The following is a 14,579-nucleotide window of genomic DNA, read 5'->3' as shown; positions in this document are numbered from 1 at the left end:
TGGTTTGGGTTGAAGTCACTGTTTTGAAGTTAAGGGGAACTTTGTCATCATTGTGAGTAATTACCGTGCACCGAAACAGGGAGTGAACAGGGATCTCAGAGGTTGTTTTTTTTATTCATCCACCCGAGCTTGTGGTTCCATAGCAGCTACACTGGACAATTCACTGCCACCCCAAGAGGGCCTGGTGACTTGAAAGTTAGCATTGTTAATTGTAATTTACCCGATGGCGGAAAATCCTTCAACTCATTAATGTTGAGGGAGCATATTTATATTGTGTAATTCCAAAAAAACGGCTACCAGCCATGATGGAGAACATGAAAAGAACATACTGACAGTTTCGATGAGTACGGATGCAGCTCGGGTCCAGTGTGTTTGTCCTCCAGAGGGTAGAACTGTGCAGTGAAGACGAACAGAGAGTCAATGCGCCCTCAAAGACCTGGGCGGTGAGGCTTTCCACACAGCGGTTTGATTGACACTGTCCGTCACAGGCGGTGAACTCGGCTCTCTTCCTCTTTTCACGCTCCTCTTTCTCTTGGGGCGACACGTGGAGGTGATTCAAAAACAAAGTTTTACAGTTATTCATTTGTATTTGTCTCACCGTTAATTAGCCTTCCCCTTTGCCAGCAGTGTCACTATACATGCTCGCATTTCCATTCTTAAACCCCTGACTTCCCACTCACTGTAAAGCATTTACATTTTCTAACCTTTATATGTAAAGCCAAGTGGCTAGAGGAACTGAATGTTGCCTCCTTATGGTGCAGCCTGGTTTAAGCCATTCAAATTCAGCCTCAGTGTGGATATGCAGGGCTTTGCATATTCCTCAGTCCTCTGGGACCTCAGCACAGGCAGGCCCACCTTTGTCTGCACCTCAGACTGGAGGCCTCTGGGAGCTCTGGCTCTGATCAGGCCTCCGTTTAAACAAGTGAAACAATAACGGCATTTAGAGCAAACAGGTTCCCTTCATCTGAGATTTATCTGCAAGCTGTTGCCCTTCTGCTTTTGGTCCGATGGTAAATGCTAATTCTACTGGCCTTTACATTATTTCCTGTTTCACCGCAAAATAAATCCTCGGGGTTTCCTGCCTTTGTGCATTTTGAAATTAAACTGGTGTAATAGTACATTTTCTAAATGGAAGGTGAAGATTGTATTCACTTTTTTTCATTGAAGAACAAAATAGGCCCACTGATACCACGCGTTTTTTTTCTCCATCTGTTATTTTCTTTTTAGTGACACATGGAGGCACTTCCAAATCTTCTTCAACAATAGATCTAATATAGGCTGCCCTCCAGCCCTCTCCCTCACTTCTGATTCAATCGTCTCTTACACTTGTGAGGAACTATGGCTTAAATAGTCTGCTTAGAAACAGAGAAGTGCCTTAATTAAAACTTCATCCTCTCTCCAAAGCCCCCCTCTCCACTCCATCTTTCTCCTCTCATCCTCTCTCCTCCGCCGCGTCTCATCCAGCAGACAGAAGGGAGGCGTCGTTGACTTGCAATCCAAGGCCTTCACTTGTTCGCCTGCTTCAATAGAAACTCCCCCGTTAGATACAATGACCTCGCAAATTAAAGGAATGACTGTCCAAATTAAATCAAGCAAAGCAGCCCCATGCGGGCGGCCGGCCGTGCTCTCAGTCTGAGCTTAGCCTGCTCGTCGCTCGCCCCCCCCCCTCCGTCCAACCCTTCAGTCTTTCTCATAAGGGAGAGGTGAGCTGAGAGAGTGAATGGAGGTTTTCTTCCCGGTCCTCCTTGAGATGCTACTTCTTGCTAATTAACTGGTGCTCTTTGTCATCTCCACTGTGAGTATGAAGGACCTCAGGGAGACTGAATGGAGCTTTCTCAATTGGCAACCCTTGCCAACTGTCTCTTGCTCTCGTGCACTTGTCATTCTGCTCTCTTTGTCGGATGTTGCAATAGCGGATTAATTAATGGTGCTTTTAATAATGAGGTTTCTTTCGTACTTTCTGGTGAGAAACAGCTGATCTCGATGGGCATTTTTGTCATTAAAAAAGCATTTTCGCATGAAAGAGGAGGGAAAATGTTGTATAAGTGTGTTTGTGTTTAAGTGTGTGTGTGTGTGTGTGTCTCTAGTCTCTTTGCATGTGAATACAGCCATGATCCCCGGACTCAGGAGACAGGCCTATCGCGGCCTGTTGTCTCTAATCCTTGAAATATTGTCCCATTTCAATGAATGGTGTAAAATTGGAACATATGTGTCATTATTCCCTGAATTTTTCATTATGCCCGGGATCGCCCGTTTGTCATCTCACCGCACACTCCGTTCACGGGCCATTCTTCACGAGCCGCAAACATCCCATATAAACATTTCGGTTGAACGAACGGTGGCTCTATTTTCCCATATCCATCTGCTTGGATCTCGGGGATTGTCTGAAATCTGGCCAGGCAGCGCTGGTTGGACACACGTCATAAAGCTAATAGGGTTGGACTCCGCAACTGTGACCCTGAGATTTGCTTCTCCGTTGATCAATTAGTCTCCGCTTGTCCCACTGTATTGGACTATGAGAAAAGGCTGTGGAGATCTATCACGCTGCAGACACCATAGGAAAAAAAGATGGGAAAACGCTTAAAGAGGAGCATGGCCATGAATAATAGCTGGAATAGCACACTGTCCCACGAAAACCATAAAGTGAAACAACTGGAACCAAAGCTCTGTCTCCGTGTGTGGCGGAGAGGACAATGGGTCACAGAGTTTCCACTTCTTCCATATTCCCTGAACCCATTGGCGAGCTTTAAGAGCAGGTTTAGCCCCTTCCACCCGTAATCCGCCTCATATCTGACCAAATGAAAGGACAACTTCTCTCCACGAAGCTTTACCTCAAACAGTTTTCTGAAACCAAGTGAAAGTTTCAAATTCCTGCTCTGCTGGCTGTCTTTGGAGTGGACTCCCTCTCGGGCCATTGTGCTCTCCTTGACCTTAAGTGTCTTATCATTTGGCCCTGCGGAGCAAAGGTCACACTGCTATAGGTGACCCTTCCCCCTGCCCCCCCTATTCGGCTTTTGTACAAGTACAAGAGGTCTCCAAGAAGACTCTCCAGCTAAAGATAATATACAAAGTACTCTGTGATGGACTTCAATTCAGTTTTGAACGGCCACGAGTAGAAGACTAATGAAAGAGTAGAAGAAGATTCGGATTAACTAACAGTTTCTACTACAATAATCTACTTTCATCTTTTTTAGATATGCCTTTCGTGTTGTTTCAGGTGTACCGGCATAACCCCACATCCTGGTCATGAGTTTGTCGTGAGAGGCCAAAATCAATCCTGGTGTTTCATGTGTTTGCTCGGCTGATACAACAAATATGAAGGTATTCCTTCCTCTCTGCGTGTCTTTAATCTAAATAAACTGTCACTTTTCGCTCGGTAAGCTGAAACGGCTCTGAGCTCAACATGGCGGCTGAACCTGAGGGGAGAGGAGGCGTTTGGGAGAAGAAAGGGGGAAATGGACTGCAGGAGATGGTGAAAGGGATAGACGAGTGATGGTTTGCAGAGCTGACAAGCAGAAAGGGGGAGTCAAAGACCCAGCGGAGTCGGGGTCACCTCACCTAGGGCCTATTAGATCCCCCATAATGCAATGATGGGATCAATTACAGGCCACACTGGGACTGCAAACCAACACAGGCCAATGGCTCCAAATGGCTATATGTGACTTTGAGATGCAGGAATCAGACCTGGGGGGTCCGCATGTGTGGAAAGTCAAACCACATTACTGCTGTCTGTATGACCAAAGACCCCGACCGTCCCGATGAGCGCCATGCCTCACAGAGTTTCAACAGGGTAAATGGACCGGCTGATGGTCCACATCCTGGTGGAAGAGAGCTGCCGCGGCTCGGCCGGCTGCGGCTTCTGGCAGGCAGCAAGCTGCCACCTCACGCGGCGACGTGTCGAACCATGATGTCACGGCTTTATCAACCCGCGTTTAATTTACCGTCTCCAATTGCATAACCGATGTCGACTAGATGCCATACGCAGTTAGAATGTCTCTGTTTTTGAGATTGTGATGTTTACTGAAATATATTGATTAGTTTAATGGGCAATGATGAGCTGCAAGAGCCTAATGTGGAATTTTCAAAGGTCTTGGTTTGTTCAACCTCTAAATCTAAAACCAAAAGTTAATTTGCATTTGAATAAGAGAGAGTAACAAATATATTTTTGGTCAATAGATTTAAGCTATAAACGGAAATTGGTGTTGCTTATAATTGATAATATTGTAGTAATTATTTCAGCTCATGGACATAAGAAGAAGAGTCTGGGGGTAAGGGTCTACCTTACTCCCAATCGCCCAATTTCAGGAAATATGAATTAATATGACACATTCGGTGTCAAACCAGATTTTTTTTTTTCATTTTAGATATTGTTGATAAAATAATGACGCAAATTACATAGTTTTTGCCTCTTGAAATGTGCCTCTCAATAAGCGTTGTTTTTAGGTTCCAATACCGTCAATATCCTGAAATCTGGAGAGCGACAAAATGTGGTATAAAAGATTGAAATGATAAAAAGGCCAAAGCAGGTACGTATATTTTCCATTACTAACATTAGAAGAAGACAGGAGAAAAGAACAAATATAACACAAAAAATGTCAACTAAAGGGAATAGATAGGAAAGATACAAAGCCAACTGACCTACTGTGACTTCCCTGATGCGCTGCCATCTTCACTTCTTTGTTGGTTTGGGACGTTTTGTTGCCGAGTTTGATTGAGGTCAGGTGATTCACACACGTTGAACCAAAAAAACTTGAATGGCCTTTACTCATGTGTTTGGGATCAGGGTTAAGGCTGAATTGTTGTAAAATATGACCCTTTGTATAAAAAGGCCATAATAGTCTTAATTTGATGTGACATGTGCATGTATTGTCTTTGCTGTTTGAGGAGACAATGCGTCTTAATAGTTTCTGACTGTACACTGGGTGCTTAAGAAAGGAATTCCGCTTGTGGATCCAAGATGGATTCATCGACATGCATCCACCAAAAGGTTTTAAAGGGAAAAGCCTCACTATCGACTCTGAAATCCACAGAATCTAAATCTGATACCGACCATTGATTTATTTGGTCACGTTCATCCACGACAACATAAACACTGATCCACTGCTCCCGGCTTGTTTTTTTTCCCCTCTCCTCAACGCTGAAGACGATAAGCGAAAAAAGCTAAATGTTTTGTCGTTTTGTTGTTGATCTTCGATTAATCATGAGAGGCCAAGTGCAAGAACCGTGTCCAGCCTTGTTTATGCAGGGCTCAACTAGGGCCCTTTCAAACACACACACACACACACACAGTGGCACATGCAAACACACACACTTGTGCAGCAGGAGCCGCAGCGGCACTGAAAAGATCACTGGTTTCCTCCTGTTATGCAAATGCATCAAAACGCTTGAGTGAGAATTATATATGAATCCAATGAGGCTTTTTCTCTCTTTTAGAAATGCTTAGCCACAAGTACTGAGAGCCCTCAATGGCAAAGCGTCCGCTTCACTCCCTGGCCATGCGTATTATTCAGCTTGACGAGACGCAAACTGACATAAGCACCCGGGCTCACTTTCACCCACTGGCAATCCGATTATATGGCCAACACGGCATCAATGCTGCAGGGCCAACAGGCAGTGAAGTCCGTCAAGCATCCCCTCCTCCACCCAAGCCCCTTCTCTCCCCATTCATACCTTGTTCTTCTTCAACTGCTGTGCACAGCTACCCCTCCTACATACATACGCACTTCTGCAGGCTTCCAGGCCCAGTAAACAACAAACCTCCCGGCCAAAGTCGTCAAAGAGCAAATTCTAAACTTTCTTGGAGAGATTGGAAAGCTTTTAACTGCACTTTTTTTTAAGGATGTGTCACTCCCTGTGCACGAAAGATAGCGGCATTATAATTGCTTATGGATTTAAAATCAAGCATTGTATTAGTCAAAAAAAAAGAAAAATCCATCTAAAGCGTGTTGTTAGCGGCTGAGCAGAGCACAAAGACAGTATTAGGCAGCTGCATGTGGTGGCCTTCCTAACCCTGTCTAGGGCCTGTTCCTTCCATAATAACCAGATATTAGCGGCTATATCTATATCAAACAAGTGCTTCGGGTCGGCCTGACCAGGAGAGTCGCCAGCAACGTCTCAACGGGACCCCTAAGCTAAACCGGTGTTGACAACCACGCAGCCTGGCCTTCTTCTCCGGGCGGCGCCGTGACGCTTGGGTCCTCAGACGGGGCACCCGTCGAAGCAGTGGGTGTTTACACGACGCTACCCGAAAAAGAGTGCCAGGTGCCCGGGGTGGGGGTTGGAAGGGGGCCAGGGGTGGGGGGGTAAATTGCCCCGCGTCCGTGAAACTAATGTAGAGATGAGATTAAACTTGCAGAGAGATACATTTGCAATTGATTAACACTGAGCCACCGTGACAAATTGTATACACTTTTGAGGGAGTGTGTGTGAGTCTTTGTGTGGGTAGCAGTGTGTGTGTTTGTGACTTAACGTGGATTTAATACAATATCTCACCAGATATGTGTTCAATTAAATCACAGCTAGACTTCTCACGCCTGTCTCTGGGTATTTTTGAGCACCAGATGGCTTTTTGACAGTAATTAAATAATAAAATATTTAGGTTTTGAAAGAATTCTAATGTTTTCAGGTAAAGCGTAATGAGCCGGTGGAGGATGTTCCACCTGCCGGCCGGTTCTTCTTCTAAAACAAGGATTTAGGGGACCACTGTGTTTCCTCTGCACCCCTCTGTTTTGTCTGGTATTAATGAGCAATTAACTTTGCATACAAGGTCACAGACAATGGTATTGGTTGTCAGATTATGCTAATGCTGTGGCTCGTTGCTGCACTGAAAGAGGACAGGGAATCCCTGTGAATGGAGAGGGTTGTGGCCTTTCTCCAAGAGGAGAAAATGATATGCAAACTGTACCAACATGCGCTTTAAGAGGATTAGGACACCACTCGACATCCATACTGACAATTAATAAATGAACAGCAAAAAGAAGGGGAGGAAAGTGTCCCAGTCTGGACCAGAAAGAGCGTTTCTTCCCTGAAACTTTCTCCGGTTGAGAGTGGAACTTTGGGCAGTTAATGAAAATGTAAATGTGAAACGCATAATGGTGTGACTCGATGAGTTGTAAACGTGCGAGGGTGAGATGAGATCAAAAGGGATGACAAAGGCCCAAGTGAAAGAATTCAGTGTGGGGTGAAACAGACCAAAGAGCCCGGGGCGAATCTAAGAAGTTGAACTCCCATGGCCAAGTAAGAGGGAACAGGTGCAGCCAGAGTTCATACAGGCCGCTTTGTGCTCTGATGTGGCTCCAGTCCATTTCGGGAAGAGGGAGGGGCCCATGTTTAATACAAATTTAATATCGATTTAATGCTTGTCACTGCTCTTCTGAATCTTGTGGCATCGCTAATTCGCTCAGTGTTGAGCAGAGCTTTTGGGCCGCCCGCGCCAGATGCTGCAGGAGCCTTCAGTGCCCCCCCCCCCCCCAAAAAAACCCAGCAGAGCTGAGGTGAAGCCGCGGCCAAAACACCCCGAGTGGGAGCCTGTGCTGAGGTGAAGCCCGGTCACTAACTGAATCCTCTGAAATAGATGTTTGGTTAACATCACGTGGCAGGAGCGAGGATTCACAGGACGAACTGTGACATTTTAAGGCCCAATGGACCCCAGTCTGGGAAATAAGTGCAATGGTGGCAGGAATAGTTAGAGACTTTAGTAAAAGTAAAAGTAAAAATTTTAGTTGCAACTTTGAGTATCAAAAGAGAGGAATTTACTGTGTAAAATGGATATTTATTGAGTGTTGTTTTGTATTGTTGTCTTATTTTCAAATGATTGTGTGTGTGAGATGTGGCTTTCAAAAGATAAAATTGAACACTAAAATAAGCATTGATCCAATTTACACTGATAGCATTTAATTGTCGGTCGTCAAAGTTGATCCATGTCATCAATCGTCACTATTAATCACACTCAAACGTAAACTACATGCAATAATCACAAATGGAATTGCTCTTTCAAATGATATCACAACACGTAAAAAAAAATCAATTTGTGTTATGCAAGCAAAGTGCAACAGAAAATGGGTAAATCTGTCAGGATGGACGTGTTAAGTGAAATAAATCGTCCAATGCATCAAAGCCTGGTGCATTTGGATGCGCGCTGCACGGCTGCAGGCTCAGATGATGGACTGGTGACCGGTGCCACATGAGGCTGCGACCAGTCGGCGCAATCTGTTCCTCCCCGGGTGTGTGAAAAGATGGGGAGTTCCCTTTTTCCTTGGCGCGTCCACGTCACCGATAAATAATGAGCGAATAATAAACAGTTAACCACCTGTCGGACCCGCGGTACAATGGGACGGCCCATGAAGAGCCTCTCATGCATGGGTAACATATTTACTCAGCCCCTTTCACTTAACGAGGCAAAAAGGGAGCCAAGACAATGGCGGAGTTTGTCTGTTTGGTAAACCGGCATGACCGCGTCGGGAGGAAAAGCACAACGATCCGATACTATTCGCATAAATTACAGGTGTAGCTGGAAATATCTGGAGAAATATCAATTCATTTAGGTATATTAGTACAGTGTCAGTCGTCTACTGGTATGTAGGAATATTAGGCTACAGCTAAGCCTCCCTGCAGGGATATAAGGACACCATCGGTGATAAACATCAGTAATCCCTAAAGGGGAACCAGCCCATCATAAATGCACATAAACATAATTAGGTGGCCTCAATATGAATATTAGAAAACATGAATGTTAAATGTATACTGGACCTATGCATTATAATGCCATTTTTTACACGGGAAATAGAGTGATGGGACCTAACAATGGGGGGAGTGGAGGGAGGGCTGCTGTTAGTGGTAATATTTCAGAGATGTGCTTTTTATGGACCTTAATTCAGCCGCGGCCAGCTGTTTTTACGCGGCCTGGTAAAGGAGCGGGGACGTGGCAAGCTTGCAAAGCTCGTAGAAATTAGTCTCGGTCAGCCAAAGCAGCCCATGCTTCCTGCTAACCATCTGCTTACCGACCACAAAAGGAGGATTTCGGGCAGCCGAGTAAAGGAATACGGGCTCATGAAAAAAAAAAAAAAAGAAGAAGAGAGAAGCTTAGGAGCTTCTTGTTTCTTAGCGGAGGTGTTTGGCTGTGCGGCCGCAGCGCTGCGTTAACGCCTGTTTTTGCGCGTCGTGCGCTCATAAAGCAGACGCACCTCCGATGCGCGGTGACTCTCTAAAGGAGCGTTTCACGGAGGCGTTCCCTTTTAATTATCCGATTGTGGCCTGTTTCAATTAGATTGGTGAGCTGATCCCGAATGATGCAAACGGACCGGCTGGTGCTCTTAAAGCTGGAGGACTTGTGCCGTAAATTGTTCTTTGTATTAAGAGACAGGTTTGCTTAAACACACTTTAAATGAGATATTAGCCCTTTATTTCTAAGTTTTTATTTACTGGTGGTAAAACACATTTTCAGAGTGACATTGGCGAATATTATACATTATATTATATTATTATTATTATGATCATTGATAATGTTTTGTTCTTAATATGACGTGTAATAATGACTGAACACAGACTTGCGATCCCAACAGAGATATTACTGCCATTTTTAGTTAAGTAAATTAAAAAGTAAAGTAAAAAAAGGGAAAAATAATATAAAATGCTTGTGGACGTGATTTTGAATAACACTAAAGTACATCACTAAAGTATAAATGCTATACAACTTTTTTGCACCACTTGTATTTATACGTAAAAAAAACTTTTCTAAATTGATTAATTCCATTTCTTATTTAATGAAGGCTGGTGACAATTAGCCGTTTCTTCTTCCTCTTCGGCGCTGCGATGCGTTTTCGCCTGATTGCTTTGCTTTAACGGGTTTTCAGGGGCAAAGCTGACAGAACACGACGATCAGGCTCCAAGTCGCTTTAATAAGAGTTTTATACGGTCTCAGTGTCCGCTCATATGAATGCGTTTTAAATCAAATCACAGATGCACTTTTATTCAGCCGGTTAAAATAGCAGAACAAAACCGTCTTTAGAAATAAAGCCCCCTTTTTTTTTTTTTTTTATTCCTCTGGGCTTTTTTTTTTTAAGCGCAGAGGGCAGAAGAGAAAGGCCGAGGGGCGCCTCCTCCGCAGCTGAGGGTGACAGTTAGTTCATGGTTAACAGGATCATGAGCGCACCGCTCAGGCCGCACACTTCTCCATGTGCGCGCTGAGCTGCGGATCTGTTGCGCTGAATGGAGCCTGTGCGAAAAGAGTGATATTTAACACATCTGTTAAAGCGTTTTGATAGCAGAAATCCGTTTAAGACATTATTCCATGACGAGGGCCAGATTGAGTGTTGAGAATCCCATGAAACCCTAAAACTAATTTACATTTTAGATGCTGCGCATGCAGGTTCGCAGCTTGTGTAGAGGATGTTCGCCCACATTGAATGTACTCAGTTATTATATCAATAATATTGCATAGCTCAAAGCTTACTTTTATCAGCGTGTATGTTCTGTATTTCTGGACTGATGAAAATCGAATGAAAGAACAATTTTATAATAAACAGAAAGACACCGCGAATGGCAACGAATAAGGTGTATTTTATTGAAGTACTCGTTAAAAGTCCGCATATAATAGCTGGATCTGTAAGATTGCTCTTTAATTAGGCCGCTTGCCTCTGCCAAACAAAACACATTGAAAGGAAAGTGGTCAACATGCAAAATTGATGACTGGGCCTCCTTTGTGGTGTGGATATTGTGCGTTGCTTGCTTATGAGGTCTAATGCAATCATAAATTGCGTCCTTCGGCCAATCAGCGGGCCGGGGGCTGCGGCATGAAAGCGACCCATGTGGAGAACTTTGTTGAGCTCCATTGTTGCGGCTGTCAGCGCTGAGCGGAGGGCCTGCGGGGGGGGAGGGAGGGGAGGAGGGGGGCAGGCTCCTATAAAACTCCTCTTACCAGAGTGGGGAAACCAGAGGAGTTAGCAGCCATTCCCACGACTGATTCTCTCCCAGCTGACACAAGGAGTATCTCAGATTTTCACACGTATTTTTGTTTTGTTTTTCTTCTCATCCGGGACCATGATGATCCCCAGCGTCCTTGCGCCTCCTGCCTTCTACCCGGGGCTGTACCGGCCGGCCGCCGCCCTGCCGTTCCACCACACCCACCAGTCCGGCTTCCAGACCCACTCCAGCTTTCTAGTGGAGGACCTGCTGCGGATAAGCCGGCCCGCCGCCTACATTAACCGGACTGTCCCCTCGGCGTGCGCCTCCCTGCCGACGGCCACCACCACCTTGTCCTTCAGCGGCGCGCCCGCCGAGCGCCCGATGGCCGCGACTGCGCTGACGCGCGAATCGTGCTCGCCGAAAATGTCGGTGTCGAGCAGCAAGGACCCGACTTTTCTCAAGTTTGGAGTGAGCGCCATCCTCGCACCGTCGCCAAAGACCGGTGAGTACGCAGCGTTCCTGCCGAGCCTTTGAGATGACGTGATGTCCCAGAAACGATTGCTTCTCATTTGGAGATGATTAACTTGTGATGTTATTGTTCCACAGCGTCATCACACCCTACTTTCCACAGCCTGCACTCCAAGACCTTCCCCATCCCTTACTTCGACGGCACCTTTCACCCCATATTCAGGACTCCTTATTTACCAGGTAGGCGCAACTTTCCCGGGCTTCTCCATCTTCTCCATCTTTTTTTGCCTTTTCAAATATGTCTGAACTAATTGCTTCTAAACCTAAAACACACTCGCACCGTGTTTGTTTTTTTTTTTTACCGGAAAAGAAGAAATCACTGTCTTATTAATGGGGGGCTGTGGCCCCCGCCCGGGCGCACACACCAATTAACCAATTATCCCAAATCGTCACGCTCTAAATTTGAGGCGGGGTGGCGAGTTATAGTCCCCCCCCCCCCCCCCCTGCTTCCCATTGGGGGGCGTTTTGGCATTTCTCTGGTCCTGGGTTTTCCCACAGAGCCCGGGGGGCCACCGGGCCGCCGAGGCGGGCAACAAAGCCCTCAGCACCGTGACCAATTTGGTCAGCTCCCACCGGGCGAGCCACCCACACACCCCGGAGAGTGACTTTTACCAGGACGGGGGGGGGGGGGGGTTGGAGGGTGGATGGGGGGCTGGGGGGGCTGGGGGGGGGGGGGGTGCAAAGGCGTCAACCAGTCATGCACTAATTTCCCTATTAGGCGCTATTGAGAGTTTTCAATATTCTCACAAGACCACATGGCGCGTCGTTGTTCCTGATTCTTCTGCGGCCACAGGGCAGCTTCTGCGGGGAGGACGTCCAGTCAGCAGAATGCAGACAGGACAAGTGTCTCGCGCGGAGGGAGTTGAAGTAATGCGATTTTTCTTTAAAAAAAAAAAAAAAAAAGTCCTGGCGTATCCAACAGGTCCCAGCCGGCGCGCTGCTCGGCCCATAGGATACGTTACCGCTGACTTCCAATCCTCCCTCTCTCTCTCTTTCTCTCTGTGTGCGCCCTAAACGTTTATTCCCCACGCGGACCAATCAACGAGTTGAGATAAAGAATCATCTCTTAGAAAAGTCTATAAAGTCGCCGGTCCGTGCTTTCATTCACACAAATCATAATGGAGATGGAGTCTTTTCATGGGCTCAGCCGAAAGCCTCAACAAAACAACTCCAGCGTCCTGAAAAGCTTTTCGTGTTCATTTAATGAAAATGATTTGAAGGCAAGAAGAAGGAGGGGGGGGGGGGGGGAAAGCGCCATTCCCCTCCACTCTTCAGCCCCCCCCCCCCCCCCCCGGGCATCAGTATTCTGGTATGCAGTTGTGTTTAGTTTGAAAGTGTAAATCTCCTTTTGTTGCGATAATATATGGCCTTCACCGCCTGTCCAGAGTCTTTTCTGCGTTAGTTCATTACTACACAATTACCGTTCACGGTTTATTAACTCCTCTATCCGCCCTCACAGGGTTCCTTAAAGGATATGCTACCTCTTTACCATACCAATGCGGTTGGGGACCGGCCAATGTGCTAATTAGTCACCTCGTGCCATTTCACTCCAAGCGGAGACGCACCGCTCAGTTCCAAAGGGAGAAACCTTCCAATAATAACCGGTTTAAAAGTGCGGCTTTAGAGGGGAATCATTATATGCATATAGATGTCTGAGTGCTTTTGAGTTTAGATACAACAGTGGAATATTCAACATCCCTTGGTTGTTCATTTGTGCCTGCAGGGGCGTTCTGGCTAATTCCGTCCTCACGAAACGTTCTTTTTTTTATCTGGCAAAGAAAAACCAAGCTAACAAAATCCAATTTTGTCTCTTTGTTGTTTTTTTTAGCGTCTTCATCCGTTGTCCCCATTCCCGGGACCTTTTCTTGGCCCCTGGCCGCCAGAGGGAAACCCCGGAGAGGGATGCTGAGGAGGGCGGTGTTCTCCGATGTGCAGCGCAAAGCCCTGGAGAAAATGTTCCAGAAACAGAAATACATCAGCAAGCCCGACAGGAAGAAGCTCGCCTCCAAACTGGGCCTGAAAGACTCGCAGGTAAAACTTTGAATGGGATTCAAACCCTAGACGCGTCGTGCGTAATTTGCGCGTAATAACGCTGTTCCTCGTCCCGCAGCACTTGACCCCAAAACTTTTTTCACTCACACTTTTTTCTTCTTTTCTTGCTGTCTACAGGTGAAAATTTGGTTCCAGAACCGCAGAATGAAGTGGAGGAACTCCAAGGAACGCGAACTGCTTTCATCCGGTGGCTGCCGGGAGCAGACGCTGCCCACCAAAGCCAACCCGCACCCGGACCTCAGCGACGTGGGCAAGAAGTCCTCAGCCGAGGAGGAAGACGAGGAAGAAGAGTTTCGAAGACAGAGAATCCGTGCGGACTCCATCGTCTCCTCTCCGTCTCTTTCCAGTAAGCACTCGGACTTCTCAGAGTCAGAGGAAGAAGAAATAAACGTATCTTAATTTATTTAAAAAAAATAAGCCCACATAGAGAGAATATAACCCGTGTTTTGTTTTCATATGAGACTGTGAGCAGATTTGTAAGGAGCTGTCAAACACCTAAATGTAATTGTTAAAAACATTTTCTTTTTCAAATTTGTTGCTTCATCAGCGAATGCGCACTGTACAACATCTGCGTCTGGGACACAATTTGCTGTTTTGCACAGCTTTGTTCAATTGTACAGTATTTTGTACAATTTTGTATGGAAATTTTATGCCAAGAATATTGACTTTCTTTTACCTTGAATAGAGTTGTTTATTGAAAAGAATGTAGCTATTTCGTTAATAATTTATATGAATTTCTTTAATAAGTGTGTTGTATTATGTGCTGTATATATGTTTATTCCACACTTTTTGTACAATACCAAATAAAATTGTAAACAATTCCACGTCAAATGCGTTTGTTTCTTGTTGTTGATCAAATTAAAACATGGAGGAGGATCCTGCTTTTTCCAGCAGGCTGGAGGTTTGGAGAGAAAAAGTACAATATTCTATACATTTTCACTCTTAAATCGCCATTCACCCCAACTACCCCCTTTAACCTCATATTATACCAACAAAGTAGAATATATTGTAATTTTGTTAAAATCGACACATTTTCAACTTTCAGAACGTTTTGACTTCGAACCTTCAAAACAAATAAATATATTTTTTCTCACCAC

At 45.6% G+C, this 14,579-nt stretch overlaps 1 protein-coding gene across 1 annotated transcript; it reads left to right on the top strand.

The window, feature by feature from the left end:
- The first annotated feature begins 10,844 nt into the window (after positions 1 to 10,844).
- Positions 10,845 to 14,313, top strand: dbx1a (developing brain homeobox 1a). Its single transcript, XM_078085763.1, has 4 exons — positions 10,845 to 11,404; positions 11,509 to 11,610; positions 13,259 to 13,461; positions 13,600 to 14,313. The coding sequence occupies exons 1-4, from the start codon at positions 11,038 to 11,040 to the stop codon at positions 13,879 to 13,881; spliced, it is 954 nt and encodes a 317-aa protein (XP_077941889.1). The 5' UTR covers positions 10,845 to 11,037; the 3' UTR covers positions 13,882 to 14,313.
- Positions 14,314 to 14,579: the final 266 nt, after the last annotated feature.

This window comes from Gasterosteus aculeatus, chromosome 12 (assembly GCF_964276395.1).
Source record: "Gasterosteus aculeatus chromosome 12, fGasAcu3.hap1.1, whole genome shotgun sequence".
Lineage (NCBI taxonomy): Eukaryota > Metazoa > Chordata > Actinopteri > Perciformes > Gasterosteidae > Gasterosteus > Gasterosteus aculeatus.
The sequence above is the reverse complement of the archived record's forward strand: the minus strand, read 5'-3'. Positions and strand labels throughout refer to the sequence as shown.

Excerpts from the sequence above, each read along its gene's own strand:
- dbx1a (XM_078085763.1), top strand. The coding sequence starts at position 11,038 with ATGATGATCCCCAGCGTCCTTGCGCCTCCTGCCTTCTACCCGGGGCTG. Across the intron at positions 11,611-13,258 it reads CAGGACTCCTTATTTACCAG|CGTCTTCATCCGTTGTCCCC; the intron begins GTAGGCGCAACT and ends TGTTTTTTTTAG. Across the intron at positions 13,462-13,599 it reads TGGGCCTGAAAGACTCGCAG|GTGAAAATTTGGTTCCAGAA; the intron begins GTAAAACTTTGA and ends TGCTGTCTACAG.